The sequence below is a fragment of the Martes martes genome (genome assembly GCF_963455335.1).
Source record: "Martes martes genome assembly, chromosome: 1".
Taxonomy (NCBI): domain Eukaryota; kingdom Metazoa; phylum Chordata; class Mammalia; order Carnivora; family Mustelidae; genus Martes; species Martes martes.
In genome coordinates, this window is record NC_137888.1 from 216837829 (window position 1) to 216863192 (window position 25364).

The following is a 25364-nucleotide window of genomic DNA, read 5'->3' on the forward strand; positions in this document are numbered from 1 at the left end:
GTGGTGGGGACGGGATGGATTTCCTCCTGCAGGGCTGGATGTGGCCTGCAGTGACCGTCACCGTGGTGTCTGTCTAGCAGACACTGCGGTCCCTGTTCCTCCGCTGTTTGTCGGCTGGAGGACTTCTATGGGGAGAGCTGGCCCTCCCCTTACTTGCCCACCTGGCTGTGACACGACGGCCACCATCAGGGGCTGCACGCTTCCGGGCTGCCGCGCGGGCTGCTGGGAGTGCCTGTCTGTGTGCCCCTGCTCAGAGCTGTCTGGGCTGACCCAGGCTCAGTCCCTGAAGAGCCCGCCTCAGCCTGCACAGCCCCCGCTTCCCCAAGGAAGGCCTCTTCTGACCGCGGTTGGCACGGAGCCGCTCAGGTCCTCCGGCTCCCGCTGGTGCCCCCAGTAGTCGAGGGGTCCCCCTTGGGGTCTCCCACCCCCGGGTGTGAGTGCATGGGTTTTCTTTTATTCCTTGCTTTTGATTTAAGCTGTGATTTGCAGATCATACAATTCGGTGACTCTTAGTAAATTCGGAGGGTTGTGTAACTATCACCTCTGTGTAATGCCAGAATGTGCCATCGCCCCAAAAGGAAACCCCACATCCACCAGCACTCCCCATCCCTTCCTGCTCCCCAGGCTCTGGCCCTCACAAGCCCCCTTCCTGTCTGTGGAGGAGCCTGGTCTGGACGTGTCACACGCGTGGACTCACACCCTGTGTGGCCTCCTGTGTCTGGTTCCCTCCCTGAGTGTCATGGGCTCCGGGTCCGTCCCCGGGCCTCGCTCCTGCCAGCAGCTGAGGGACGTGTCCGTATGTGAGCGACCCACTGTGTGTGCCTGCTCTTTGGCTGACGGGCATCTGGGTGGTTCCCACAGTGGGATTTTTATGATCCTGAACCCTGCCGCAGTGAACATCCGTGAGCAGGCTTTTGTGCGGACTTGTGTTCCAGGTTGGCTGAATCTGATCGGGGGGTGTTTGGGGACACATTGAGGTCGGCCGGGGCTGAAGGACTCAGGGTCGCGGACCACCTTGCCCGAGGCCTTGTGCCTCCAGGCCCTGCCCTACGCTCTCCCGACCCTGGGATCTCTGGGGTCCTGGTTGTGGACATGCTGCCCTGCCCATGTGCCCCCTGGGAGCGGGTGCTGCCCTGACCCCTCCCCCCAGGTCCACCCGGACCCCGAACATCCTGGCCGGACTCTGGGGGAGGGCCCCTGTCTCCACACCGAGCCCCCTCGTGCAGTGAGTGGGGTGGGCACCGCCCCGAGCGTCCCTCCCAGCATCTCGGGTGGGCCCTGCACCCACCCAGTAAGGACACTTTCCGTCTGCCGGCCCGGGGCTTCTGGGAAGCCAGGATGAGGTCACACTCAGGAAAGTGCTTTGCAAACTCTCAGCAGCTCTCCACTGAGGGGCGGGCAGCATTGCCTGCTCTGCAGAGGGACTTCGGCAGGGAGCAGGGGTCACAGCACCCCCCCAGCAGCCCCTGGTAGTTACCGGCACTGGCAGCGAGAGCCAGCAGGACGCCGCTTCTCTAAGAAAGCCTCCTGGTTCCCGCTGAGCCACAGCCGAGAACCCAGCCCCCGCTCCGTGGTCTGTGCCGAGGACCACGGCCAAGGAAGCCCCACTCTGTGGTCTGCCCGAGCACCATAGACCAGTGGGAGCAGGAGCATGGGCGTCTCCACAGGGCCGCTGCACAGAAGCTGGGACAGCCAGGAGCCAGGGGACGAGGCGGTGAAGGGTGGCCGTGTGCTTGGAGAGTGGCCCCTGCAGAGAGCCCTGGGTCGGGGTCCAGGCCCCCCCCACTGCTGACTGCAACACCACAGAGTGCTCAGGGTCTGTTGTCCCCACGGCAGTGGGCTGACAGAGCCGTTTCTTCAGGGGCCGTGTGAGCCAGAGCCGCCCCCACAAGGCCCCGCAAACGGGGTGACCTTGAACCACAGAGAGCATGCCCTCACTGTGCTGGGGCCAGGCCCCCCAGATCCTGGTGTGGCGGGGCCGTGCTCCCTCCTTGGGCTCCGGGGGAGGGTCCCTCCTGCCTCTCCCAGGTCCAGGGGCTCCAGGCATCCCTTTGCGTGCAGCCACATCACTCAGAGCCTGTCCCGGGGGCATGTGGCTACCTCCCCGTGCATCTGTCATGAGGACACACCAGTCACTGACTGCCTCGTGGCCTCCCCCTTCCTGTACGACCTCACCTGAGCTGACTGTATGTGCAGAGATCCTGTATCCAAATAAGGTCCCGTTCCCAGGTCCCGGGGGACAGGACGTGAGCGTGAATCTTTGGGGGACATAACTCACCCCTCGACAGGAACATCCCAGCAGTGAGGTGTGCCTGAGGGGACCTGCAGTGCCCAGCCCACCCTTCTGCCCCGTGTCCACCCCCACCTCCCTGGAAGTGGTGGCCCAAAGCCCAGCAAGGCACGGCTTGTGTGAGGGCCCGCGAGGCGGGGAGGAAAGGAGGCAAAACGTCAGCACAGACTGGGGGTTCTTGGGGGACAGGGCAGCTGGGCCGTGCCTGCCCCTCGTCACCCTGCCTGGCCCAGGGCAGAGGGTCACCCCGGGGTCAGAGGGGGACCCTGCCAGACAGCCCCCCAGCTCCAAGGCAGCCAGATGGGGACAGAGCCAGTCTTGTCCTTGGGGGCGGCCCTGCTCACACACATGACCTGTGTGTAAGTCACTATGTTTGACTTCCGCCGGGGCCTCTGCCCAGGTCCCCACTCAGCCCTTATGCCTCCATCCAGGCACGCAGCAGACCCCCCAACCTGTGGCCTCGGCGGGGGCAGGGCGGCCAGGGGCCCAGCTGGTGCTGGCTTCCCTGTCTCCTCAAGGCCACCCTTGCCCATCGGCCAGCTGTCTGGCACTGAGATCTGGGGGACGAATAGTCAAAGGTCAGAAGCTGCTGAAACCCGACAGACCTCGTGGCAGTTGGATCTAGTCGTGAGAACTCGGCACGTGTACTTCATGTGTCTTTCTGGTTTGGTTTCTAGTCATTGATTTAAACCTCAGTCCGGGTCCATGTGCCTTGAAATCCGCGCTTGGGGGCCATCTGGCTGGCTCAGTCAGGAGAGCGTGTGACTTTATTTATGTATTTGACAGAGACACAGAGAGAGAAGGAACACAAGCAGGGGGAGTGGGAGGGGGAGGGGGAGAAGGAGAAGCAGGCTTCCCGCTGAGTGGGGAGCCTGATGTGGGGTTCGATCCTGGGATCCTGGGTCACAACCTGAGCCGAAGGCGGACGCTTAACCACTGAGCCACCCAGGTGCCCTAAGTGTGTGATTCTTGATTTCAGGGTCTTGAATTCAAGCCCCATGTTGGGCGTAGAGACTATTTACAAAAGAAAATGAGTGACTAAAAACTGTTAAAAAAATAAAATAAGGGTGCCTGAGTGGCTCAGTGGGTTAAGCCTCTGACTTCAGCTCAGGTCATGGTCTCAGGGTCCTGGGATTGAGCCCCGCATCGGGCTCTCTGCTCAGCGGGGAGCCTGCTTCCCCCTCTCTCTCTGCCTGACTCTCTGCCTACTTGTGATCTCTGTCTGTCAAATAAATAAATAGAATCTTTAAAAAAATAAAATAAAATCCACCTTTTTAAGGTAAATTTACAGGGTTGTGCAACCACAAGTTCTGTCCAGTTCCAGAATTTTCCATCAGCTCCGAGGAAACCCTGTCCCCATCAGCCATCCCCTCCCCCAGCCCCTGAGCCCCCATGAGTCCCCTTCCCGTCCATAGAGGAGCCTGGTCTGGACGTGTCACACTTGTGGACTCACATCCCGGGTGGCCTTCTGTGTCTGGTTCCCTCCCTGCGTGTTGTGGGCTCGGGGTCTGTCCCCAGGGCGGTGCATGGGGGCCTCGCTCCTGCTGGGGCCAGGGACTCTCCCGCATGTGGGTGAGCCACATCCACCTGTGCAGGGACACTGTGCTTGTCACCACCTTTTGGCTGCCGTGAGTCATGTCGCTGTGGACGTGCACTAAGGGCTTGGTGGGACGTGTGTTTCCGTGTGTCTCGGCCGTGTACGCAGCCGTGGTCTCGCAGGGTCATCGGGCGACTCCGTGTGCAACTTTCTGAGGAGCCGCGGGACTGTTTCCGAAGAGACTGTCCTGCGTCATGTCCCCCGCCAGCGTGGCGGCAGGCTCCGACGTCTGCACGTCCTGGCCGGCACTTGTCACTGTGTGTCGGGGTCGGGCTGTCCGGGGGGCCGTGGCGTGGCGTCCCCCCGGCTCTGGTTCGCATTTCCCTGCTCCCGACGCTGTGAGCGTCCTGCCGCTGCCCTGCTGCTGGTACTTTCCCTTCTACATGCAGTGCTGGGGCCAGCGGGGAGGGGTGGGGGGCTGCAGGCTCTGTAGTGCAGACAGGACAGGAATGTCACAGTGGCCTTGTGGGACTGGAGCCCGTGATCCCTTACAGTCCCTGACAAGGCCCACGGCCCAGGGTCCCCACCCAGCCGCAGCCCCGCAGGTGCTCCTCACCCCCAGGCACGTGCGGGGAGCCCAGCCCAGCCACAGAGCTGCTATTTCCCGTGGGACAGGGCACCGTGAGGTGCTTGCGCAAGGTCTCTGACCCACGGGGTGCCGTGCGCCAGCCCGGCCTGTGCCCCGCTGTCCGTGTGGGGCTGAGGGTGCAGGGCCAGGCAGGGAGAGGAAAGAAGGGGGTTTGGGAGACAGCTGTACCCCTTGGCAAAGTTCCAAGGGAAGGAGCAGGGTAGGGGCCCGGGTTCCTGCGGGTTCCAGCTGGGGCCGCGGCATGAACAGAGGCCCCGGGGGAGCCCAGTGAGGCCTGGAGACGGGCTCCAGGGTGGCTGGGGAAAGCTGTGTGGAGGGGTGTGGAGGGGCGGGCTGGGCCTGCCTTTTCTCCCTGTGGCGTGGGGACCTGTGCCCCTCCCTGCCACGGGCGCCCCAGGAGCAGGTCCCTGCCGGCCGGCCGGGGCCGTCCGCACCCGGAGTACCCGCGGGCTGGGGACACCGAGGCAAGGGCCGAGGGAGGGCGCGCCGGGCCGCCGGGGTGCGCGCGCGGCTGGGGGGCAGCGTGGAGCGCTCTGTGGCTAGATGACGCCCAGTACAGGAATTCTCGCTCTGCCAGTAATCACCCTGACTTCCCAGGCAGCCATCATTTCCTGAAAGTCAGCCGCCTTAGGGGAAGTAGGCGCTGGCGGTGACTAACCCGACATGCAAATGCGGCCGGGCCGAGAGCGGCCCAGCGCCGCCTCGGTCCTGCGGGAGCCGCCCGCCGCCGTCCGGGGCGCCCTCCGCCGCCGCCGCCCCCTCGCCATGTCCCAGCTGCGCTTCTGGCTGCGCTTCGCGGCCCTCAACAAGGTAACTGCGCGCGGCTCGCTCTCGCCCGCCGGCAGCCGCCCCCCCCCCCCCCCCCCGCCCGCCAGTCGCCGGAGCCCGGGCCGCCGGGACCCCGGAGAGCGCCCCATGGCGGCCGGCCCGACCCTGACAATCTCGGGGTGTCCTGGGCCAGGGCTGGCGGAGTGCGGTTTGAGGTGGGCTCCCAGCGGCCAGGTAGGAACGGCAGCCTCCCTCCGTCCGTCCTCGGGGTCCCCAGGGGTCCTGGACGGCTTCCAGCTCCTGAGCCAGGGCTAGCGGGACGGAGCCCGTCTCCACAAGGGCGTTTCTGGGGTCCGAGTGGCGCTGAGCAGCTGCAGCCCCCCGAGGGGAGCCCAGAGTGAAGTCTGGGGTGGGGCCATCCTGTCCTGTGCCCCCGTTCTGTGGGGGACACTGTTCGGCGGGTCTTCATCTGGTCCAGGGAGCCCCAAAATGCTGAGAGACAGTAACCACGGCGGGTGACCCTGTGACCTCCCTGGTCCCCCAAGACCGTCAGGGTGACCCCCCACTCCCTCCCCGCTGGGGGCTGTTGCTGATGGAGTAGGGTGGGGGCCTGGTGTCTCAGGAGGCACTTTGTAGGGGGTCTATGGAGGGTGATTTTGGGTTTGGGTCATCTTGGGGATCCTCTGGTGGCCGCTGGGCATCTGGTCCCGACCCAGGGGCTTGTGAGCTGCCCACCTGGGAGGGGTCAGCCCTTGCCTCATCCTGCCACCCTTGGCGGGCAGGGAGTGCGGCTGGGAGGGACCCTGGTGCCCCACGTGAAGCCCTGCCTGCCTTGGACCCAAGAATCGAGTGGAGCAGCCCCCCCGAAGTGGGCAGAACCCTCCCACTTTGCTAATAGCGCTTCTTCCGGAGCAGCCGTGTGCGGAGTTCCCACGCGGGATCGAGCTCCCGGGGCCCCACGCGCGGGCCCTCCGCTCACACTGCACGTCCGCGCGGTGACGGGCAGGCCCTGTCCCCTCGTTGTTCACCACCTCGCTCTGTCCCGGGACCCCGTCCTGACCCCACGGGATTTCCGTTGTCCCTCTGCTTCGGACCCTCCGGGCCGGGACCCTGAGTCCACTGTTCCTCGTGTGGATGCCCCGGGAGGTCGGAGGAGGGCCGGCCGGGGGTCCCGCAGGACGTCCCCAGGCTGCATTCGTCCCATCAGGGGTCCCTGCTGTTCACACGGCTCCTGCCTGCGGACGCTGGCCCTGTGTCCTGGCCGGCTGTGCCGGCCGGGTCCACACCATCCTCGTGGGAAGGGGTCGCTCTACACCGCCCACGCAGGAGCCCCAAGCACCCACCTTCTCCAGGTGCCGTTCCTCTTCTTCGGTCCTGCTCAGGGCCCCCCCCCCCCCCCCCCCCCCGGCGTACGCGACAGCTGTGACTGCTTCACCTTCAGGAGGCGGCCCCATCGCTCGGGGCCTCCTGGGGCTGCGAGCCTGATGGCCTCAGGGGCACTTGTCACTGGGACCAAGCTTACGGGGTGATCTCCGGGAAGGCCATGCTCAGATGTGGTTCCAGAAGGATTTTAGCAAAGACAGACGGCCACCCGTACCCAGACCTCCCCTGGCAGCCCGCAGGGGTCCCTGCTCCGTGTGGCCTCCGAGGACCAAGCACCCAGCTTCCATGGCCCGGCCTTCCCACCTCGGACCCCAGCTGCCCCGGAACGTGGCAGAGTCCCCGGGAGGCCCTGGTGGGCAGAGAGCAGGCCTCAGGGTCAGCAGGGCCAGACCTCCCACTGCCCCCTCAGCACCACCCCCCGCCCTCTGGCCCCATAGGTGGCTGCTCTGCCCTGTGCCACTGCCGGGCATCCCAAGCAGTGTCGAGGTGCGCCTTTCCCACTCGGGGGTTGGTGTGGCTCTCCTACCCCTGTCCCCATGCTGCGGACTTTTATACACCTTCCCAGGCCACTGCCTGCCTGAGCTAGTCCTGCCAGCCACTGTCTCCTCGCCCGGACTTGTCCAGGCTGTCAAGTCCTGCCAGGGTCTGCCTCCCCTGGGCCCAGGCCGGCTGCAGCCTGGGGGGCGGGAGTGAGTGGTGGTCCCTCTGGTTTGCTGTATGTCGTCGGCCGCCTGGGTGCCTGTCAAGGCACCCAGCCTCACACTAGCCGACTTGGCCACGGGTGGTCTTTCCTGCACAGACCCTGAGTCCTGGCCTGGCTGTGGAACCAGCTCCATCCGGAAGATAGACTCCCACGGCCCGCAGCCCCTGCCTCCGGCCGCCGTCAGGGAGGCCTGGCCCCATGCCCGCCCACCTCTTCCCGAGGGGCCCCGCACCACAGGCCCCAGCCTGCCTCGTCCTTGGGGCTGTGTGTGCTCTGGTATCCCGGCAGACCCTTAGGAAGCTGGGGGGTATGACCTGGAGGCCCCCACCACCGTCACCACCACTGAGGAATAGGGATCCGATTCTGACACACATGAATGGGAGGGGAGGGGAGCCCTCACAGGTGGAGTGCAGCAGGCCCCGGCACTGGCCACAGCCCGGCGCCCGTTCTCAGGGACCTGGGGGCTGCGGGGTCGCTGCCCTCCACCCCCAGAAGCCAGCTCACCTGTGTTCACGGGGCCTGAGCCCAGGGCGGCAGGACGGGCTCCAGGCCCACGTGTCTCCTGCCTCTGCAGAGTCCGAGACCCCCTGGCCAGCCCTGCCTGTCTTCCTCACCACGCCCCAGGGGTTAGTGCGCCGGCACGTCAGCCCGGCTGGCCTGGCCCTCCGAGGGCCCTGATGGGCTGAGACATACAAGGGGTGCCCGTACCTGGGGCCTCCTGGAGGGCAGCTCTCCGCTGCTCTCATCCAGCCTGCCTCCCTCCCCCGTGAAGCACCTGCACTGACTGACCTGAGTCAGCATGACCGGGCCATCTAACGTGGAGGTTGGCCTGGGAGGGCCTCATCTGGGAGGGCCTGTCGGGGCTCCTTCCCCACGAGGGGTTGGCTGACCCCAGATCTAGGCCTGCAGGGCTCAGGGAATCGGAAGGGGCTCCCCACTCCCCAGCTTCAGGGCCCCAGGAGTCCCTGTCTATAACACGGGCCCCTACTGCCCTCTCCTGGTGGTTGGTGGCACGGACACCACCACCCAGGGGGGCAGTCTCTAGGGGGTCGCCGGGCTGGAGTGTCCCCAGGGTACACACAGGCGCTCAGCGTCTGTGACCTGGGGGTGGGGAGGGGCGGCATGGGAATAACCCTGGCATTGCCTCTCGTATCTTTTACATTTAGGTTTCTGAACAGCGTGTAGCCCGTACAACAAACTCCCCCTTGAAGGTGTGGGGCTTTCTGTGTCCTGATATCCGTGTACTGGTGTGACACGCTCCCAGTGTCACCTAATTCCAGAATGTTGCATCTCCCCAAAGGCAACCCTGTCCCCATCTGTCGTCACTCCCCACCCCCTCCCCAGCCCCCACGAGCCCCCTTCCCGTCCGTGGAGGAGCCTGGTCTGGACATGGCACATGTGTGAACTCACACCCTGTGTGGCCTCCTGTGTCTGGTTCCCTCCCTGCGCGCTGTGGGCTCAGGGTCTGTCCCTGGGGTTGCGCGTGGGGGCACCTCTCCAGCTCACGGTGGGAGGGTGTCCATCGTGCCTGGCCCCCCGGACGTGCCGGCCGCCTCTCATCCTGCCTGTCTTGCAGGATCCCACGTACCTCGACGACCTTTCCAATGCCTCCATTTTCTCTTCGTCCGTGGACTCCCTCTCAGACATCGCAGACGCGCCGGACTTCCTGCCGGCCGACAGCCTCAGCCAGGTGCCCACCATCTGGGACGTGAGCACCGGCCCCGCTGCTCACGAGAAGGTGAGCTCGGCCCGAGAGGCCTCCGCACGGGCAGCTGGCCCGGGGCCCCATCCCAGGCTGGGGGCGGCTCCAGGTTGCTCAGAGACACCAGTGAGGTCGCTGGCCAGGGGTCCTGGTGGTTTCTGCACGTCCGAGAATGCAGGGGTGCGGCATGGGGGAGGGGAGCTCCTGCACTGGGCTCCTTACCCCTCCTTCTGCGAAGGGTCCTGTCATAGCTAGCCACCGCCCTCACCAGCTCCGGTGGCTCGGTCTCGACGCCTCACTCTGCTGGGCATACGGGGTTCACCGGGAGACCAGCCAGAGCCAGCTTCTAGCACCGGTTCTCCCTCTGGGGGTCCTGGGCGCTGTCCGGAGGCATTGTGGGGGGGCGGGTGCTCCTGGCTTTGAGAAGGTGGGGACCCAGGGGCCAGAAGGCTGCGTTGGCGCCTGTGAAGCTCATGCTGGACTCTGTCCTGCTCGTGCAGGACTCCGATGGGGGAGCATGGGTGACATCCGGCCAGATGGGAGGGGTCCCCAGTGTGCCAGGTCCAGACTCCAGCTCATTCTCGGACTGGGCAGAGGCGCATCGGGGAGGGAGGCGGGGCCCCGTCCGGCTCCCCTCCAGGGTTCTCTGCTCTTGGGAGCCGGAACCCGGTTCAAGGCTCCGACAGGTAGCACTGGGAATGTGGGTGAGGGGTCGTGCCTCTAAGGGGGCGCAGCGTCTTGCATCCCGAGCCGTGCCTGGTGGCTCACACCAGTGGACACGATGCCTGCCCAGCCACCTGGAGCTTCCTCGCCACCTTCCGGCCCCTCTGAGCCAGGGAACAGGAGACAGGTCGGCGAGGCCCGGGGCCCAGTAGGGGGCTGGCAGACGGGCAGGAAGAGCCCAGGGCGGCCTTGTGCGGTCCCTGTCCTTTACAGCCGTGACGGGAGGCCCGGGCCGCCTTCCTGCGTCTGGGCTGAAGGGCCTCCGACCGGCCCCTGGCTCCTGGGTGCAGAGCCTGAGGCAGAGGCCGCTCGAAGCGGTCAGCAGGAGGACGGCTGCAACCTGGTGCTCACAGCCCGCTGCTTGCCCGCCCGGCGGGCGTCTGCCTCCGCCTTCCAGGAACCCGGCCCGGGGTTTTTTGTTTTTGTTTCTTGGGTTAATTGTTTGTTTTTGTTAATTAAAAAAATTGGGGGCAGGGAATAGAGTTTAGGTTTCCTGCTCTTGGTTTCGCCTTCTGTCTCATTTTCTTTTTCAAAAAAGCTTTGGCACGTTTTTAACCTTTGAAAACAGTGGGAGTCCTAGAAATCAAGTGGGTTATCACCCACCCCACACCTTGTCATCCCCCAAGACAGGAAGGGACCCTCGAGCTCTGTGTGTGCTCAGGAGTGAGCCCTGGCGCTCACAGTCACGGGTCTGGGTGTGGTGGGGGTCCTGAAGGGGATAGGCCCCGGAACTTCTACGTTTCTATTTGTTTCTCATGTTTGTGGTTTTACGATGACCACACTACTTTCATGATTTTTATTTTAAGGGAAAGCGTGTTTTAGAATTGTGCAGATCTGGTCGGGACCCTGCTGCGTCCACCCCATGTGTCCGAGGACAGGTTACCCCCACCAGCCTCAGTGCGATCCCTCCCTGAGGGCGGGCATGTGGAGGGCCAGGTGTGACACGGTTCTCCAGGGTTCGGGTCTCCTGTCCTGGACCCTCTGGGCTCTGGATGCCACCTGAGTTCTGATGCCAGGGGTCCTCGTGTCCCCATGGCCGATGGGCTCCCCCCCAGGCACCGCCTTGGTCCACAATGTTCTTGGTCCCCTGGGACCACGCTCAGGCGGTCCATCTTCCCACGGCACGACTGTGGTCTGGGACACAGGACATGTCCTTAACTCTGTTGATCTGCATGACAGGGGTTGTGGCTTGCTGCTCAAAAGAGCCGGCTGCCAGGCGGCAGGAAGGAGGCAGGAGGCAGGCCGCGGGCCGAGGGCTGAGGGGCGTGAGGACAGTGTGAGAACCCGCTGGAGGCCAGGCTGGGGGCCCACAGGGGCATTTCCTCCCCCGATCTTGCCTGCTGGCTCATGTCCACTCTCTGCTCTAGCTGCTCCTGCCCACTGGGCCATGGACAGGCCTTGAGGACCCCGTGTCCTCCCTTTCCAGCACCCCACTTCTTGTCAGCTACCAGGTAAGCTTGGCCCCCTCCCCAGTGCTGCCTGCCTCTCGTAGGGCCTGGGACGCTCGGGGGCACCTGTTTGGAAGCAGGGTCTCCCCATTGTATGGGTGGGGAAACAGGCCCTGGGGAGGCACCACACGGGAGGGGTGGTGTGTGCCCCATTTACTGGGCTGGCTGCCCCCTGGGGGAGGGAGGGCCGTGCTGGGTAGGACAGGCCCGTGCAGCTGGGACCACAGCTCTGGCGCTGACCTTCAGTCCCAGAGTCAGCCTGAGGAAGACGACGAGGCAGAGGAGGATGAGGGGGAGGAGCTGGGCCACACAGAGACCTACGCTGACTACGTACCGTCCAAATGTGAGTGCGCCGCCAGTTGCCGGCCCCCAGCCAGGCCCTGCCAGGCCTGCACAGCCCCAGTGGGCTCCAGCCAGAGGTGGCGGGAACTGCGGGCTGGTTCCTGGGACTATCTGCAGGGGCACAGGCTGGCTTTGGCTGTGGGCTGGCCTTGGGGGCAGTTCTGTAAACCCCACTTGGCACAAAACCGGAGGTACCATAGAGGGTCCCGCGAGAAGTGAGCCCCACCTTCCTCCCTGAGCAGGGATCTGCCCCCCCATTCCTTTGTGCAAAACACTGATGGGCCCCCTACCCCAGACCCTGGTCTGCCCCTCTGCCTTCTGGGAGCATCTCCCAGCTGGCCCTGGACCCTGGCAGCCCACCCTAGACCCTGGCCACGCCCCTGACGTGCCCTTGGCCATGCCTCTCCAGCCAAGATCGGGAAGCAGCATCCGGACCGCGTGGTGGAGACCAGCACCCTGTCCAGTGTCCCACCGCCAGACATCACCTACACCCTTGCCCTGCCTGCTTCCGACAGCGGGGCCCTGTCTGCCCTACAGCTAGAGGCCATCACCTACGCCTGCCAGGTGACCCCGGGTCTCCTACCCCTCCGGCCCACATTGTGTGTGGGAGGGGGGCCCCGAGGCCCCGGGGAGGGGCAGCCCGCCAGACCCTGACCGCCCTTCCTTGGCCCGCAGCAACACGAGGTCTCGCTCCCCAGTGGGCAGCGGGCCGGCTTCCTCATCGGCGATGGTGCGGGCGTGGGCAAGGGGCGCACAGTGGCCGGCATCATCCTGGAGAACTACCTGCGGGGCAGGAAGAAGTCCCTGTGGTGAGTGTGCCCCCCCCCAGGCCGGCGCCCAGGCGGGCAGGCGAGGATGGGAGGGGGCACCGTGGCACCCACCAGCCCGCACTCCTAGGTTCAGCGTCTCCAACGATCTCAAGTATGACGCGGAGCGGGACCTGCGGGACATCGAGGCACCGGGCATCGCGGTGCACGCGCTGAGCAAGGTGGGTGGGGTCGCCCCCTCCTGGGGTGGGGGCCCAGAGCACTAGCCCGGCAGCGCCCCCACGCCCGCCCTTCTCCTCCAGATCAAGTACGGGGACAACACTACCTCAGAGGGCGTCCTCTTCGCCACCTACTCTGCCCTCATCGGGGAGAGCCAGGCCGGCGGGCAGCACCGCACGCGCATCCGCCAGATCCTGGAGTGGTGCGGGGAGGCCTTTGATGGAGTCGTATCCTGGCTTTGCTGTGGGCGCGGGGAGGTGCGGTAGGGGGAGGTGCGGTAGGCGTGCCGGAGGGGGGCCTGGAGGGGCGGGGCCCGGGGCGGGGTCTGGAGGGGAGGGGTGGAAGGGAGCGTGGAGCCGGCGAGGGTTTGGGGCGGGAGGGGGCGGGGTGGGAGGACGGCCCTGGGGCGGGGGTCCAGGGAGAGAGGGGCGGAGGAGGGTGGTGCGCGGGAAGCGAGAGGGTGGGGTCCGGAAGGGGGCAGGGGGAGGGGGATCGGAGGGAGGGGCGGAGCCCTGGAATCACGGGACCTCACCCCGGAAGCTGGAGGGGTTCCCGGCAGGAGGCTCGCGGTCACTGACCGCTGTTGTCCGCTGCGGTCTGGCCCGGCTTCCCGGTTCCGGCTAGCTGGACCCCCGACCGCAAGCGTGGGGGCGGGCCCCAAGGCCGGGAAGGTGCCCGCGGCTGTGGGAATGGGGCAGGGCGCGCCTCCTCTCCCTCGGCCTCCGCAGCTCCCCCTGCGTTCGTCGGGGCTCTGTGAGGGCGGGCAGGCCAGGCGGGGGCAGCTAGAGGACAGCTGGGCTCCTGGGGCTTGGCGGGGGGCCCTGCTGACCTGTGTGTTCCTGTCGGAATCGGTATCGGTCCGGGCTCCAGGCCCTTCCCGACAGCAAGTGCAGGGATCGGAGAGGTTTGCAGCCTCCTCCTGTCTGGAGCGTGGAGGAGTGTTTTGTTCCTCCGGAGCGTGCAGCAGCAGCTTGTGGAAGGGCTGGCCGCGTGTTAACCGCGAGCTTACCGCACTCGGGGCCACCAGCCCTCTGCCAGCGGACCCCTCAGTCTCCCCAGTGAGGTGCCTGGTTTCCCGGGGATTTCTGCACTGGGTCCACGGAGAGTCCTCTGGGCCTCATGCAGCAGGGGACCCTGCTGCCTGCAGCGCACGGCTGTGTCCGCTCTGCTGGTGCTGCTCTGGGGCAGGGCCTGGCCCTCGCCGAAGGGTTCTGGGGGCACCTTCCTGTACATGGTCCCCAGAGGTCGTCCCTTGGGTGCCTTGGCACGTGACTTTTCTCCTCCCTGCCTGACCCTGGGCACGTGTGCTCATCACCGCGTGTCCTGCCTCTCTGTCCCGTCTCAGGGACGTGGCGGTGTTCTCCAGCGTCCCTGTTATAAACAGCCCCGAGTGACCAGCCAGTGTGCCCCATCACACCCTCTCACTTTCCTCGGGCCTGTTCCCAGAGCGGGGTGGCTGGCCCCCAGGCCTCCCAGCACTCTTGGGAAGTCCCTCTCACTGCTGGTCCAGTCACAGGTCAGAAGAGGGAACGTCGGCCCCGTGTGCGTGTCCAGTTTGTGTGCGCAAGTTCGTAGGGTTACTGTGGCCAGACCCTTGCTGTCCTCCAGGGCAGGGCCCACCGGCCGGAAGAAGGGACCTGAGGCGGCTCGCACGGCCTGGGGCAGACGATGGCGTGTAGAGCGCCTGCACGTTCACGCCTGCCCGAGGACCATGCGCTTGGCTCCACGGTCCCGCTTCTCGGTCCCGTGTCCACACGTCCCCCGTGCCCTTGACCCGCCGTTGGTACGCGTGTGTAGCCACACCCCTTCCTGTAGGAACACGTTCGTGACCCGCACCCTCGTCTGGAAGCTGCTGCCCCCCACTCCTCTGCTCATGCTCTAGCCTGTTTGCTTAGGGCCCTCGGTCTGTGGGGAGTGGCGCAGAGAGCCAGCACCTCCGCCCCCCGCTGCCCCCGGGGGAGCAGCGGGTGGCCCGCCCCGCTCCCTCAGAGACCCTGTTCTCTGTGCTCGCTCCTGGCGCTCCTTCACGTCCTCACCAAGCCGGCGCCTGCCGCGTCTGTCGGTGGGGGCCTCCAGGGTGGGGGCCTCCAGGGGCCTCCAGGGGCCTCCAGGCTGTTTCCTCCTCGCCCTGATGGCCTCCAGGCACCTTTCTGAGCTTCCCCTGAGGCATCAGACCAGGGCCTGTGTGGCTGCCTGCCTTCCAGAACAGTCCTTAACCCCTGCCTGCCCCAGATTGTGTTTGATGAGTGCCACAAAGCCAAGAACGCCAGCTCCACAAAGATGGGCAGGGCCGTCCTGGACCTGCAGAACAAGCTGCCGCAGGCCAGGGTGGTCTATGCCAGCGCCACAGGTGGGCGTGGGGGAGGTGCGTCTGCTCCTGGAGCCTTTCTGGGGCTGCGTCCCAGGCCCTGACCTGGCTCAGAGGAGCTGACGGGCGGCTCCCTTGCCCCAGGTGCCTCTGAGCCCCGGAACATGATCTACATGAGCCGCCTGGGCATCTGGGGTGACGGCACGCCCTTCCGAACCTTCGAGGAGTTTCTGCATGCCATCGAGAAGAGGTGGGTGCCCGTCCCTGCCCATGGCAGGGGCTGCCAAGGGACCCGCAGAGGGCCTGCTGTCTGGCAAGCCGTCTCCACATCCTGGCCTGCATGCGTCTGGCGAGCCGAGGGATCTCATTCTTTCTCTGCCTGTGCTTCCCATCGCTCTGGGGGAAGGAACCCCGCCCTGCTTTTCCCGTACCCCCGGCCCCCGTGGCTCGGGCAGGTCAGAGCGCGGGGCCCCCGCACGTGCTCCCTCCGCTCTCTGTGCCCGTGGCCCTCGCTCACCCTCGACTCCTGCTGCCGGCCTCTCCCTGGGTCACTCTGTGGCTGAGTGGGACCCAGCATAATCCGTCCGTGGCTCTGTCCCTGTGCACAGGGGCGTGGGCGCCATGGAAATCGTGGCCATGGATATGAAGGTCAGCGGCATGTACATCGCTCGGCAGCTCAGCTTCGCTGGCGTCACCTTCCGCATTGAGGAGATCCCCTTGGCCCCGGCCTTTGAGCGCGTCTACAACCGTGCGGCCCTGCTGGTAAGCCAGGCGGCTGGGGTCCCTGACGGTGGTGTGAACTCGACTCTGCGTTTCCCCTCGGAAATACGCTCCTGTCACTGTCAGCGTCTGTCCTCAAAGGCGCCACAGGCATTTTTTGGATCACAGAAGGGAGGCGGCAGCTGGTGTGTGGCTGGGCTCCCTTGTTCTCGCCAGCAGTTCCCCTACTCGGGACAAGCCCTGAGCCTCAGCCCTGAAGGTTACACCTACAACTTAGTTCAAACCAAAAGAGAACCGTCTCCCCGTGCCCCGGCGGTCATTCTCTGCACTGGGCCCGCCCCCTCGGTGTCGGAAGCTCCCCTGTTGTGAAGGCTACAGTTGTCCCCAGCTGTGGGCTCGGGTCACTGGGGCAGCAGCGCCCTGGGTGAGCCATCCCGCTCTGCAGTATCCAGGGCCCCGGGGCTGCGGGCAGGCGGCAGTCACCGCAGATGTCCCCAGCCCTTTCTGAAGGACCGTCCAGGCCCCCGTGCTGCCCGAGTGGGTCACTTTCCCCGTGGCCTCACCAGCCCCACACGTTTCGGTCCGTTAACGTTTCTCCCCATTGGGTTGATGCTGCCTCTGTGTCGTTAAGCCACCCACGCCTGTACCCCTGGCCACGAATGCCAGCTAGTGGGGGCCGGGCGGCCCAAGGTGGGAGCCGGGGGCGGGAGCCGGGCAGCAGGCAGGCAGCGGCGGGCTCAGCCAGGTGTGTCATTGCAGTGGGCCGAGGCCCTGGGCGTGTTCCAGCAGGCGGCCGACTGGATCGGCCTGGAGTCTCGCAAGTCCCTGTGGGGTCAGTTCTGGTCAGCCCATCAACGCTTCTTCAAGTATCTGTGCGTCGCTGCCAAGGTGTCCCGGCTGGTGGGGCTGGCCCGGGAGGAGCTGGCCCGGGACAAGGTGAGCCAGGAGCCGCAGCGCCGGCCCTGAGGGGCTGCCCAGGCACTCTGCCCTGGTCCTCTCAAGAGCTTGGTGACTGCGCCTCGACCCCCGTGCCCTCATGCGTCTGGCTGAGCCTGTGAGGACGGGCTGTGGCCCGGCGATGCCGAGGCCGGGAAGGTTCTGGTCCTGCACAACCCCACTCCTGTGAAGCAGGTGCTGTGCGTGGCCTTGCCCTTGGTTCTCTATGTCCAGGCTGGCCTGGTGATTCCCCGGGAAGAACTGGGCGGGAGCCAGGGCAGAGAATGAGGGAGAGGGTCCAGGAGGGCTGAGGGCAGCTGTGCGCTGCTGTACAGAGTTTCCTAGGGTAGATCTGGGTGTGCTGGGGGCCTGGCCGCTGGCAGGATGGAAGTGGTAGAAAGAAACAGGCCGGCTCTGGGTTTCTGACTGCTGGGGGCTGGGCTGGGAGCCTGGGGCTTCTCTGTGGGCCCCTCTGGGGCCACGCTCCAGGGATGGCTGGTGGGGGTCCCAGAGCCTGGCTCACCCTGCTCCTCTGTCCCCACTCCCCCAAGTGTGTGGTCATCGGGTTGCAGTCCACGGGCGAGGCTCGGACCCGGGAGGTGCTGGACGAGAAGGATGGGCAGCTCGACTGCTTTGTCTCCGCTGCTGAGTGAGTGGTGCTCACAGCCCAAAGGGCGGGTGGTACAGTCACTCCAGGGATGATCCCCCCCTCCCCCGCCACGGGACAGCCCATGTGTCGTGACCCCAGTGGCGGGAGCCCAGGTGTGCATCTGCTCAGACGCCAGCCCCAGCCCCCAGACACTGTGCTCCAGTTGTAAAACCAGAAAGATGAGCCACAGGCGACCCAGGGCTCAGAGGTGCCGGCAGAGGGGCTGGGGTTTCAGTGCGAGGCTTCCGGGTGCCCGTCCCCCACTGTGAGCCTGGTGCGGTTTCGGGAACTGCGCAGGTGTTTGGGTCCCCGAAGCAACAGTTCTCTCTTCCCGGGGCTCCTGGGCCCAGCATCCCTCGGAGGTGGTCGGCCTGTGCAGGCAGAGCCCTGAGCCCTTGATGGCTGGAAGGAAGGAGCCCTACGCAGGCCCCTGCCCCACACTCAGGCCTTCCCAGTAAAACTGCGCCCCTGCAGTCGGGGGCCCTCCACCTGTCTGCCCGTAATCCACACAACTGCCTCCCTGCCCCCACCTGCCCTGTCTGAACCCCAGACACTGGGCGCCAATCACCCAGAGCTAGGCCCAGCATGGGCTTAATGCAACGCCTACTCTCCCGTTGGACAGTATGACCCTCCTTGTAGTGGGAATAAATTCTGCTTCTTGTTTTCAGGGGTGTCTTTCTGTCACTAATTCAGAAGCACTTTCCTTCAACCAAGAGAAAGAGAGAGAAAGGAGCAGGCAGTAAGAGAAAACGTAAGCCTCCCCGCCCCCGCCTCTGACCCCGACCTGCGCCCAGCCTGGCCTGTGGCGCCCCTGACCTGGCCCCCTCCGAGCAGCCGCCCTCTCGGCCACTTGCTGTGCAGCCTGCCGGGTGCAGGGGGGGGTCTGAGTCGTGACGCCCACCCCTCTGTCCAGGGCAGGACAGACACAGGGACAGCTCAGCATAGCTTCCGAGAGAGAGAGACAGACAGACAGACAGACACGGAGGGATGTGGGGGAGAGGGAGAGAGAGAGAGGGAGGGGGAGGGAGTCGGAGCCAGACGGGCAGCTGCCTCCGGGCTGCACCGCGTGGCAGGGACACACAGATCCCCGCAGCGCCCAGAAGCTCCGCACAGCTCCCTGGTCAGCAGGAGACAAGAAGCCAGGGCTGCAGGCTGGCCTAGCTGGTTCTCCAGCACCACCCTCGGACGGGTTTGGGGCGGGGGCGCTTAAGATGCTGGTGCCCAGCCCCGTGCTCCCTCAGCGGAAGCCAGCCTGGCAGCTCCGCTGTGCCGGCCGCGCGGGCTACGACGGGGCTACGACAGGGAGGTCCTCCTCCTAGTGGAGGCTGGGCATCGGCTCATCATGGGACATGAGGCTCACCTGAGGTCACAGAGCCAGACCGGGGGGCCCCAGCTCCCCTCACCTCCAGGACCGGCCTGTGGGGCACCCTGGACCGTGGGGGTGCAGAGAAGGGGCCTGGACCGCCATCCTCTTGGGCCCGGGACACGTTTTCTGGCGAGCCGGCCCAGGCTTGCCTTGTGAGGTCATGCGTGCGGCCTCCTCAGGCCCCAGCTCAGGATAAGCTGAAGTGTCAGGAGAGGGGATGGGATGCTAAAGCTGCCCCTTTATGCCCTGCCCGGGCCCACGGCAGGACCCCGGACAGCAGCCCGGAGCAGGCCGGACAAGAGGCTCAGGCCGCTCGTGTCCCAGCGCAGGCGCCCGGCGCCGGGAAGCCCCCTTCCCCGCGTGCGGAATCGCGGGGACCTGGGCCCCTCCAGAGAGGAGCAGGCCGGGCCTCGGTGAGCCTGGTTCTCGGTATACAGGGCGGCCGCGGGGCCGCGGGGCCAAGGTTCCCAGGCTGGCGTGTGAGGCGGCGGGCGTGATCCGCATCAGCGACGACAGCAGCACGGAGTCAGACGCTGGCCCGGACAGCGACTCCCACTCCTCCCCCGAGTCCGTGCTGGATGATGACGTGGTCATCTTGGACACTGTCGGGCTGCCAGCTGACGACCGCGGTGAGGCCCGCGGCCTGGCGTTTGCCACTTTCCAGATTGGGGAGACGGGCTCCAAGAGCTGTCGGGGCTGCGCTGCCGGTCAGAGGCCAAGTGGGCTCGTGCCAGCCGTTTGGGGGAACGGAGGGCGCTGGACCCCAACCCCTGCTGTGCCCCACCCCCCCGGGGGCCCCCTCATCCACCGCCGGGAGCGGGGCTATGGGCGGGAGGGCTGGCGGGTACCCCCCTGACCCTCCGGCCCCGCAGGGCCCCTGTGCCCGCTGCAGCGGGACCCTCACGGCCCCGGCGTCCTGGAGCGTGTGGAGCAGCTGAAGCAGGACCTGCTGGCCAAGGTGCGGGCGCTGGGCCGGGAGCTGCCCGTGAACACCCTGGATGAGCTCATCGACCAGCTCGGGGGCCCCGAGCGCGTGGCCGAGGTGAGCCCCACCTACACGCAGGCTCTGAGGCTCCTGGCGGTTACCCCACGTCCGCACCCAGCGCAGTGAGGTGGGCTTGGGGCGCGGGGCACCCGAGTTCCAGCGTCCATCGTCCAGCCCACGAGGCTGGGGGTGCCAGTTGAGGACCCTTCTCTCTCGGCCACGGATGCCCGGCCCCTGCTCCCCAGCCCAGCTCTGTATCCCCTTCCCCACACACCCTTCTCTGCCCCTGGGCCTCTGGGGGCACTCTCAGGTCTGTCCCGCTGTGTCCCCTCCCTGTTCCCTCCACCTGCACAGCTGTACCCTTTCCTGGGATGTTCTGGGGTGAAACCCAGGTCTGTTTTCGCCTCAGGCAGCCGTTTTACAGAGGAGACTTAAGGTGGAACGAAACTGCCGTGTCTGCCCCGTGGGTGGCTAGGGCCGGGGGCGGAGGCTCCCTCAGGCCCAGCGTCCGCAGCACCCCGCAGCACGCACTGAGGAGACGCGGGGCGCAGGCGGGGAGGCAGGGAAACGCGCGCGGGGACCCACCCTTGCATGGCCCCACCGACTGACGGCCATTCTCTCTTCCCCAACCCCAGATGACTGGCAGGAAGGGGCGTGTGGTGTCCAGGCCTGACGGGACAGTGGCCTTTGAGTCTCGGGCGGAGCAAGGCCTCTCCATCGACCACGTGAACCTCAGGGAGAAGGAGCGCTTCATGAGTGGGGAGAAGGTGGGGGCTGTGGGGCTGGGGCCTCTGGGCCCTGGGATGGGCTGTGTCCACAGGTGCTCCTAGGGTCCTCCTGGTGTCGGGGGGAACCTGTGAGGTCCTGGGGGCCCCAGGAGCTGGGGCCGACCCCAGGACCACAGAGCCCTGCAGCCTCTGCTGGGTCCGTGTGTATCATGCACACGCGCATGTGTGCGTGGCTGTGGGTGCGTGTGGCTGTGTGTGTGCGCCTGAGCAGGGCCCCTGTAGGTTTCCCTGGCTGTCCCAGCCTTTAGGCACTGTCACCTGTGCCGTCCCTGCCCCGTGGCTTCTCTGAGGCCCACCCTTAAAACTCCGTGTGGGAAAGCCACTGTGGGCAGGGCAGGCTCCACTCGGTCCCGGGGCACCCAGGGGTGGCCCAGACCCCGCTCCCGGCCCACACGGGCTGCCCCACGGGCACACACGTCAGGCCTCTGTGCGGGTCGCCCTGAACAAGCCCGGGCGGGCCAGGCAAGGGGCACAGGGCACAGACTTGTCCCATCCACATCCCGCCAGCTCGTGGCCATCATCTCCGAGGCCTCCAGCTCCGGCATCTCCCTCCAAGCTGACCGCCGTGTGCGGAACCAGCGGCGCCGGGTGCACATGACGCTGGAGCTACCGTGGAGCGCTGACCGCGCCATCCAGCAGTTTGGTGAGCCCCCGCCCGCCTGCCCCAGCCCGGCCACACGCCCCGACCGCGGGTCCCTGAGAGCCCTCCTCTCCCTTCAGGCCGGACCCACAGGTCCAACCAGGTCTCTGCGCCCGAGTACGTCTTCCTCATCTCGGAGCTGGCTGGGGAGCGCAGGTTTGCCTCCATCGTCGCCAAGCGGCTAGAGAGCCTGGTGAGCGGGCGGGCGGGCTCCCGGAGGAAGGCCTGTAGCAGGACCCCGGGGCGGGGGCGGCGGCGGCGGGGGCGGCACCTGACGGCCCTCCCCATCCTGAGCAGGGGGCTCTGACCCATGGGGACCGGCGCGCCACGGAGTCCCGTGACCTGAGCAAATACAACTTCGAGAACAAGGTACCTGGGGAAGGCGGGGGACGGCAGAGGGTCCCTTGCCCAGATCCAGCCTCCGAACCAGGCCATCCTGACCCCTCACCCTCCCACCCAGTACGGCACCCGGGCCCTCGGCTGTGTGCTCGCCGCCGTCCTGAGCCAGACTGAGAACAAGGTGCCGCTGCCCCAGGCCTACCCCGGAGGAGATGCCGCCTTTTTCCGGGGTGAGCTGCGGGAGAGCGAGGGTCTCGGGTGGGGGGCAGCTTGGCCCTGAGCGCTTTGGGGCACTGGGATTGGTAGACTAGATCTATGCCCAAAGACCTCTCCCACCTTCGCTTACCGAGGGAGCGCCGGTGGCAGGGAAGACCCAGGGCTGGCTGGGGAGGGCCCGGGCCGGGGCTGGGCAGCGCGCATTAGAGGCCCTGCCTTCCGCAGACATGAAGCAGGGCCTGCTGTCCGTGGGCATCGGGGGGCGTGAGTCCAGGTCCGGCTGTCTGGATGTGGAGAAGGGTGAGTCCTGGGCGCAGGCCCCCAGCCCCAGTGGGAAGACCCCCACCCCTCCCAGGCCACGGCCCCTCCTGACGCGGCCTGAGCGCCCTCCCCGCCTGCCCACCAGATTGCTCCATCACCAAGTTCCTGAACCGCATCCTGGGGCTGGAGGTGCACAAGCAGAACGCGCTCTTCCAGTACTTCTCGGACACCTTCGACCGCCTCATCGAGACGGACAAGAAGGAGGGCAAATACGACATGGGCATCCTGGGTGAGGGCCACAGCGAGGGCGGCGCCTCTCCCCGGCCAGGCAGAGCAGGGAATGGCCCCGGCAGTCCCGGGCACCCCCTGGCACCACGCCCCTGCCATCCCACGGAGAGACCGAGGCCGGCCGGGTCATTGCACTGGCAGCACGCCTCCGGGGGGCCTTGGAGGAGCAGGACTGGGAGCGGCGCGGGGAGTCCAGGGAGAGGAGGCGCTGAGCGCTGTCCTGTACTCGGGGGGCCACAGGGCCCCCTTCCCAGGTGTCCCGCAAGGACTGGAGTGTTTTATTTAGATGTGAGGCGTGTATTGGCGGGCTTAGTGTGATGGTGGTGAGCCAGGCACACGTGCTGTCATCACCCTCTGGGCCAGGCCCTCACCGAGAACAACGGGCCCGTCTCTGACGTTCCACGTGGCCCTGGCGTTGAAAGCACACGCTCTTGGAACGTGAATGGCTGTGGCCGTGTGTCGATAAAACTTTCGTAAACTCAGTGGCAGGTACAGTTTGCTGACTTTTACATCAGCCGTCCCCCAGCAGCCACGCAGAGCAGACTGTGTGGGGCCTGTAGTCCCACTGAGTATGAGTGTCCAGCAGGACCCCAGGCCACCACTGGAGGGGCCACTTGCCATCCAGGGTGCCACGTAGGGTCGGGTCCAGGCCGTCTGTAGTGGGGGAACCTCTACTGAGCTCTGGCGGGCATCTCTGGGGTACCCCAGAACTTGGGACTGACACTCCCCTAAAGCCCAGAGCCCAGAGCCTGCCCAGCCACGCAGGGCCTCAGGCCATGCTGGGATCCTTGGGGCAGGGGGGCCCCCGGGGTGGGGGGGGCGGGTGGGAGGGTCTCAGCCCGCTGTCCTCTCCACGCTCTCTCTGCAGACCTGGCTCCGGGCATCGACGAGATCTATGAGGAGAGCCAGCAGGTTTTCCTGGCCCCGGGACACCCACAGGACGGGCAGGTGGTCTTCTACAAGGTGAGGGCACCCAGAGCCGCCTGGAGCGCGGTCCCGCCGCGGCCGCTCCGCTGCTCTGAGCCCACCTGCTCTTGCAGATCAGCGTGGACCGTGGCCTCAAGTGGGACGAGGTTTATGCCAGGTCGTTGGAGCTGACGGGCACCCATGACGGCTTCTACCTCTCGAAGGTGGGCATCCGGGTGGCACACAGGTCCCCAGGGGCAGGACCCCAGCGGAGGGGGGGGATGGGGCAGGGAGGGGGAGGGGCGGGGCCGGGAGCGCGGCCTCACGCGCCGGCCTGCCCAGGTTCGCGGCAAGCCGAGCTGCCTCCTGGCCGAGCAGAACCGCGGCAAGCACTTCACGGTGTACAAGCCCAACGTGGGTCGGCAGAGCCAGCTGGAGACGTACGACAGCCTGTGCCGGAAGTTCCGCCGGGTACGCGCGGGGCCCGAGGGGCTGGGGTGCGGGCCGGGGGCGCCCCTGCACTGGGGAGGGGTGCCCCTGCACTGGGGGACGCTCGGCCGGCCGGCCCGTGCTCGGGGCTCACGAGGCCGCGGGTCCCCAGGTGACGGCGGAGGAGGCCAGGGAGCACTGGGAGAACAGCTACGCCTTCTCGCTGACGCACTGCAGCCACGCGGCGTGGTGAGGGCCAGGGCGGGACCCGCGCAGCGGTTGGGGGGGGCGGGGGGGTGGGACCCCCAGGGCGGGGGGGGGGGCACGGCGGCGCTCGGGGTCTGAGCCCCTCTCCCCCCCCACCCCCCGCGGCGCAGGAACCGCCCCTGCCGGCTGGTGCAGGAGGGCAAGGACTGCACGCAGGGCCTGCGGCTGCGCCACCACTACATGCTGTGCGGGGCCCTGCTGCGCGTGTGGGGCCGCATCGCCGCCGTCATGGCCGACGTCACCAGCAGCAGCTACCTGCAGATCGTGCGCCTCAAGACCAAGGACAAGAAGAAGCAAGTCGGTGAGCGCGCAGGCACGCCGGCGGGGGCGGGGGGGGCGGGGGGCGCCGGGGGCGCGCTGACCCTCAGCACCCCGCCCCCCCCCCCCGCCCCAGGCATCAAGATCCCCGAGGGCTGCGTGCGGCGCGTGTTGCAGGAGCTGCAGCTCATGGACGCGGACGTGAAGCGCAAGAACGCGCGCGGCCGGGGCTTCCCCGCGCAGCTGCCCGCCCTGCGCCCGCTCGCGCTGCCCTGCGGCCCCGGCGAGGTCCTGGACCTCACGTACAGCCCGCCGGCGCAGGCCTTCCCGCCGCCCTCGCCCTTTGCCTTCCCGCCCCCGGACCCCGCGCCAGCCCCCGGGGGCCTGCCGCTGGGCGCCCCGGACACCGCGGCGGACCCCGTGGCCCTGGCGCACCAGGGCCGCGACATCAACTTCAAGGAGGTGTTGGAAGACATGCTGCGCTCCCTCAACGCCGGGCCGCCCACCGGTCCCTCCGGGCCGGGTGCAGGGGCCGCGGGGGCACCTGGGGGGGGCGGGGGCCCCGAGCGGCAGAGCGTCATCCAGTTCGGCCCCCCCTTTCCAAACTCCTAGACCCGCTGGGCGACCGGCAGCCGGTGTCCGAGAGGAAGCTTGCTTCTCTGCAATACTCAGTGGCGGCCACAGGGACTCTGTCTGGTCTCCCGCTCACGTGGGTGGTGCGCGGGCCGGGCTCCCCTGCCGACTGCCAGGAAGGGGGTGCTGCGGTGCCCCCCACTCCGATTCCGGATGCCTCCACAGCAGTGCCTTCCCTGCGGGCGGCTGGGTGGACCCCCCCGAGGCTGCCCGCCCTTCTGGGCTCTCCGAAGCAGTGCAGGTCCCACTCAGGATGACTCGGGGTCTGGACTCAAGAGTCTAGGCTCGGGCAGGGCCCAGGGGTGGGGGGCCCACCCTCCCTCTGCCTCTGTCCTCCCACCCCCACGAGGCCTAGGCAGGGGCTCCCCAACCCACCTCACCCCACCCACCTTACAGGGCCTGGTCTGACCGGAACCCCTGGAATCCACAAAACTGGGTGGCCCCAAGAGCTGGAAACTCAGGAAACCCCAGGTGCTCAGGGCCCTGCCTTCTCTGGGGGGCTCCATGGGACAGGCCCCCCCTATTAATATATGCAATTCTTCCCCACTCTTTGCTCCCTAAATTATTGCCCGGCCACCTCTCCCAGGCCCCAGAATCTGCCGTGGAGCTGGCGGTGTGGACGGGCCCCCTGGTTTCTATGTGTATTTATAATGAATTCAAGTGTACATATGTAAAGAGATCTTTTTTAAATACATGTGCCTTTTCACTCTTTCCAAGGTGTCTGCTTCTCCAGCCTGCAGAGACCATGGCCCTGGCGGGGGTGGGGGAGGCTGCAGGTCTCTTCCAGGAGCATTTAGCGGACGCCGGTAGTGACCCCGCTCAGGGGCGGTGGACGTGGCTGTCG

General features: G+C 66.7%; 1 protein-coding gene across 3 annotated transcripts in view; it reads left to right on the forward strand.

Annotated features, from left to right (window-relative positions):
• The window catches only part of SBNO2 (strawberry notch homolog 2), a 47037-nt gene extending 21806 nt beyond the window's left edge, over positions 1–25231 (forward strand). For 2 of the 3 annotated variants that reach the window (XM_080824434.1, XM_080824435.1), the window contains exons 5-32: positions 8907–9068; positions 11123–11206; positions 11450–11546; positions 11955–12109; positions 12221–12354; positions 12443–12533; positions 12615–12758; positions 14764–14881; positions 14984–15089; positions 15448–15601; positions 16319–16495; positions 17047–17144; positions 17813–17895; positions 18948–19139; positions 19383–19552; positions 20131–20262; positions 20791–20926; positions 21004–21116; positions 21221–21292; positions 21384–21492; positions 21704–21778; positions 21885–22028; positions 22896–22990; positions 23068–23157; positions 23276–23404; positions 23535–23611; positions 23740–23930; positions 24024–25231. In XM_080824434.1, coding sequence (XP_080680560.1) covers positions 8907–9068; positions 11123–11206; positions 11450–11546; positions 11955–12109; positions 12221–12354; positions 12443–12533; positions 12615–12758; positions 14764–14881; positions 14984–15089; positions 15448–15601; positions 16319–16495; positions 17047–17144; positions 17813–17895; positions 18948–19139; positions 19383–19552; positions 20131–20262; positions 20791–20926; positions 21004–21116; positions 21221–21292; positions 21384–21492; positions 21704–21778; positions 21885–22028; positions 22896–22990; positions 23068–23157; positions 23276–23404; positions 23535–23611; positions 23740–23930; positions 24024–24499 — 3804 coding nt within the window. In that variant the 3' untranslated portion in view covers positions 24500–25231. Of the gene's footprint in view, positions 1–8906; positions 9069–11122; positions 11207–11449; positions 11547–11954; positions 12110–12220; positions 12355–12442; positions 12534–12614; positions 12759–14763; positions 14882–14983; positions 15090–15447; positions 15602–16318; positions 16496–17046; positions 17145–17812; positions 17896–18947; positions 19140–19382; positions 19553–20130; positions 20263–20790; positions 20927–21003; positions 21117–21220; positions 21293–21383; positions 21493–21703; positions 21779–21884; positions 22029–22895; positions 22991–23067; positions 23158–23275; positions 23405–23534; positions 23612–23739; positions 23931–24023 lie in introns of those variants that run through there. The other variant, XM_080824436.1, reaches the window with a different exon arrangement.
• The last annotated feature ends 133 nt before the right edge of the window (positions 25232–25364 follow it).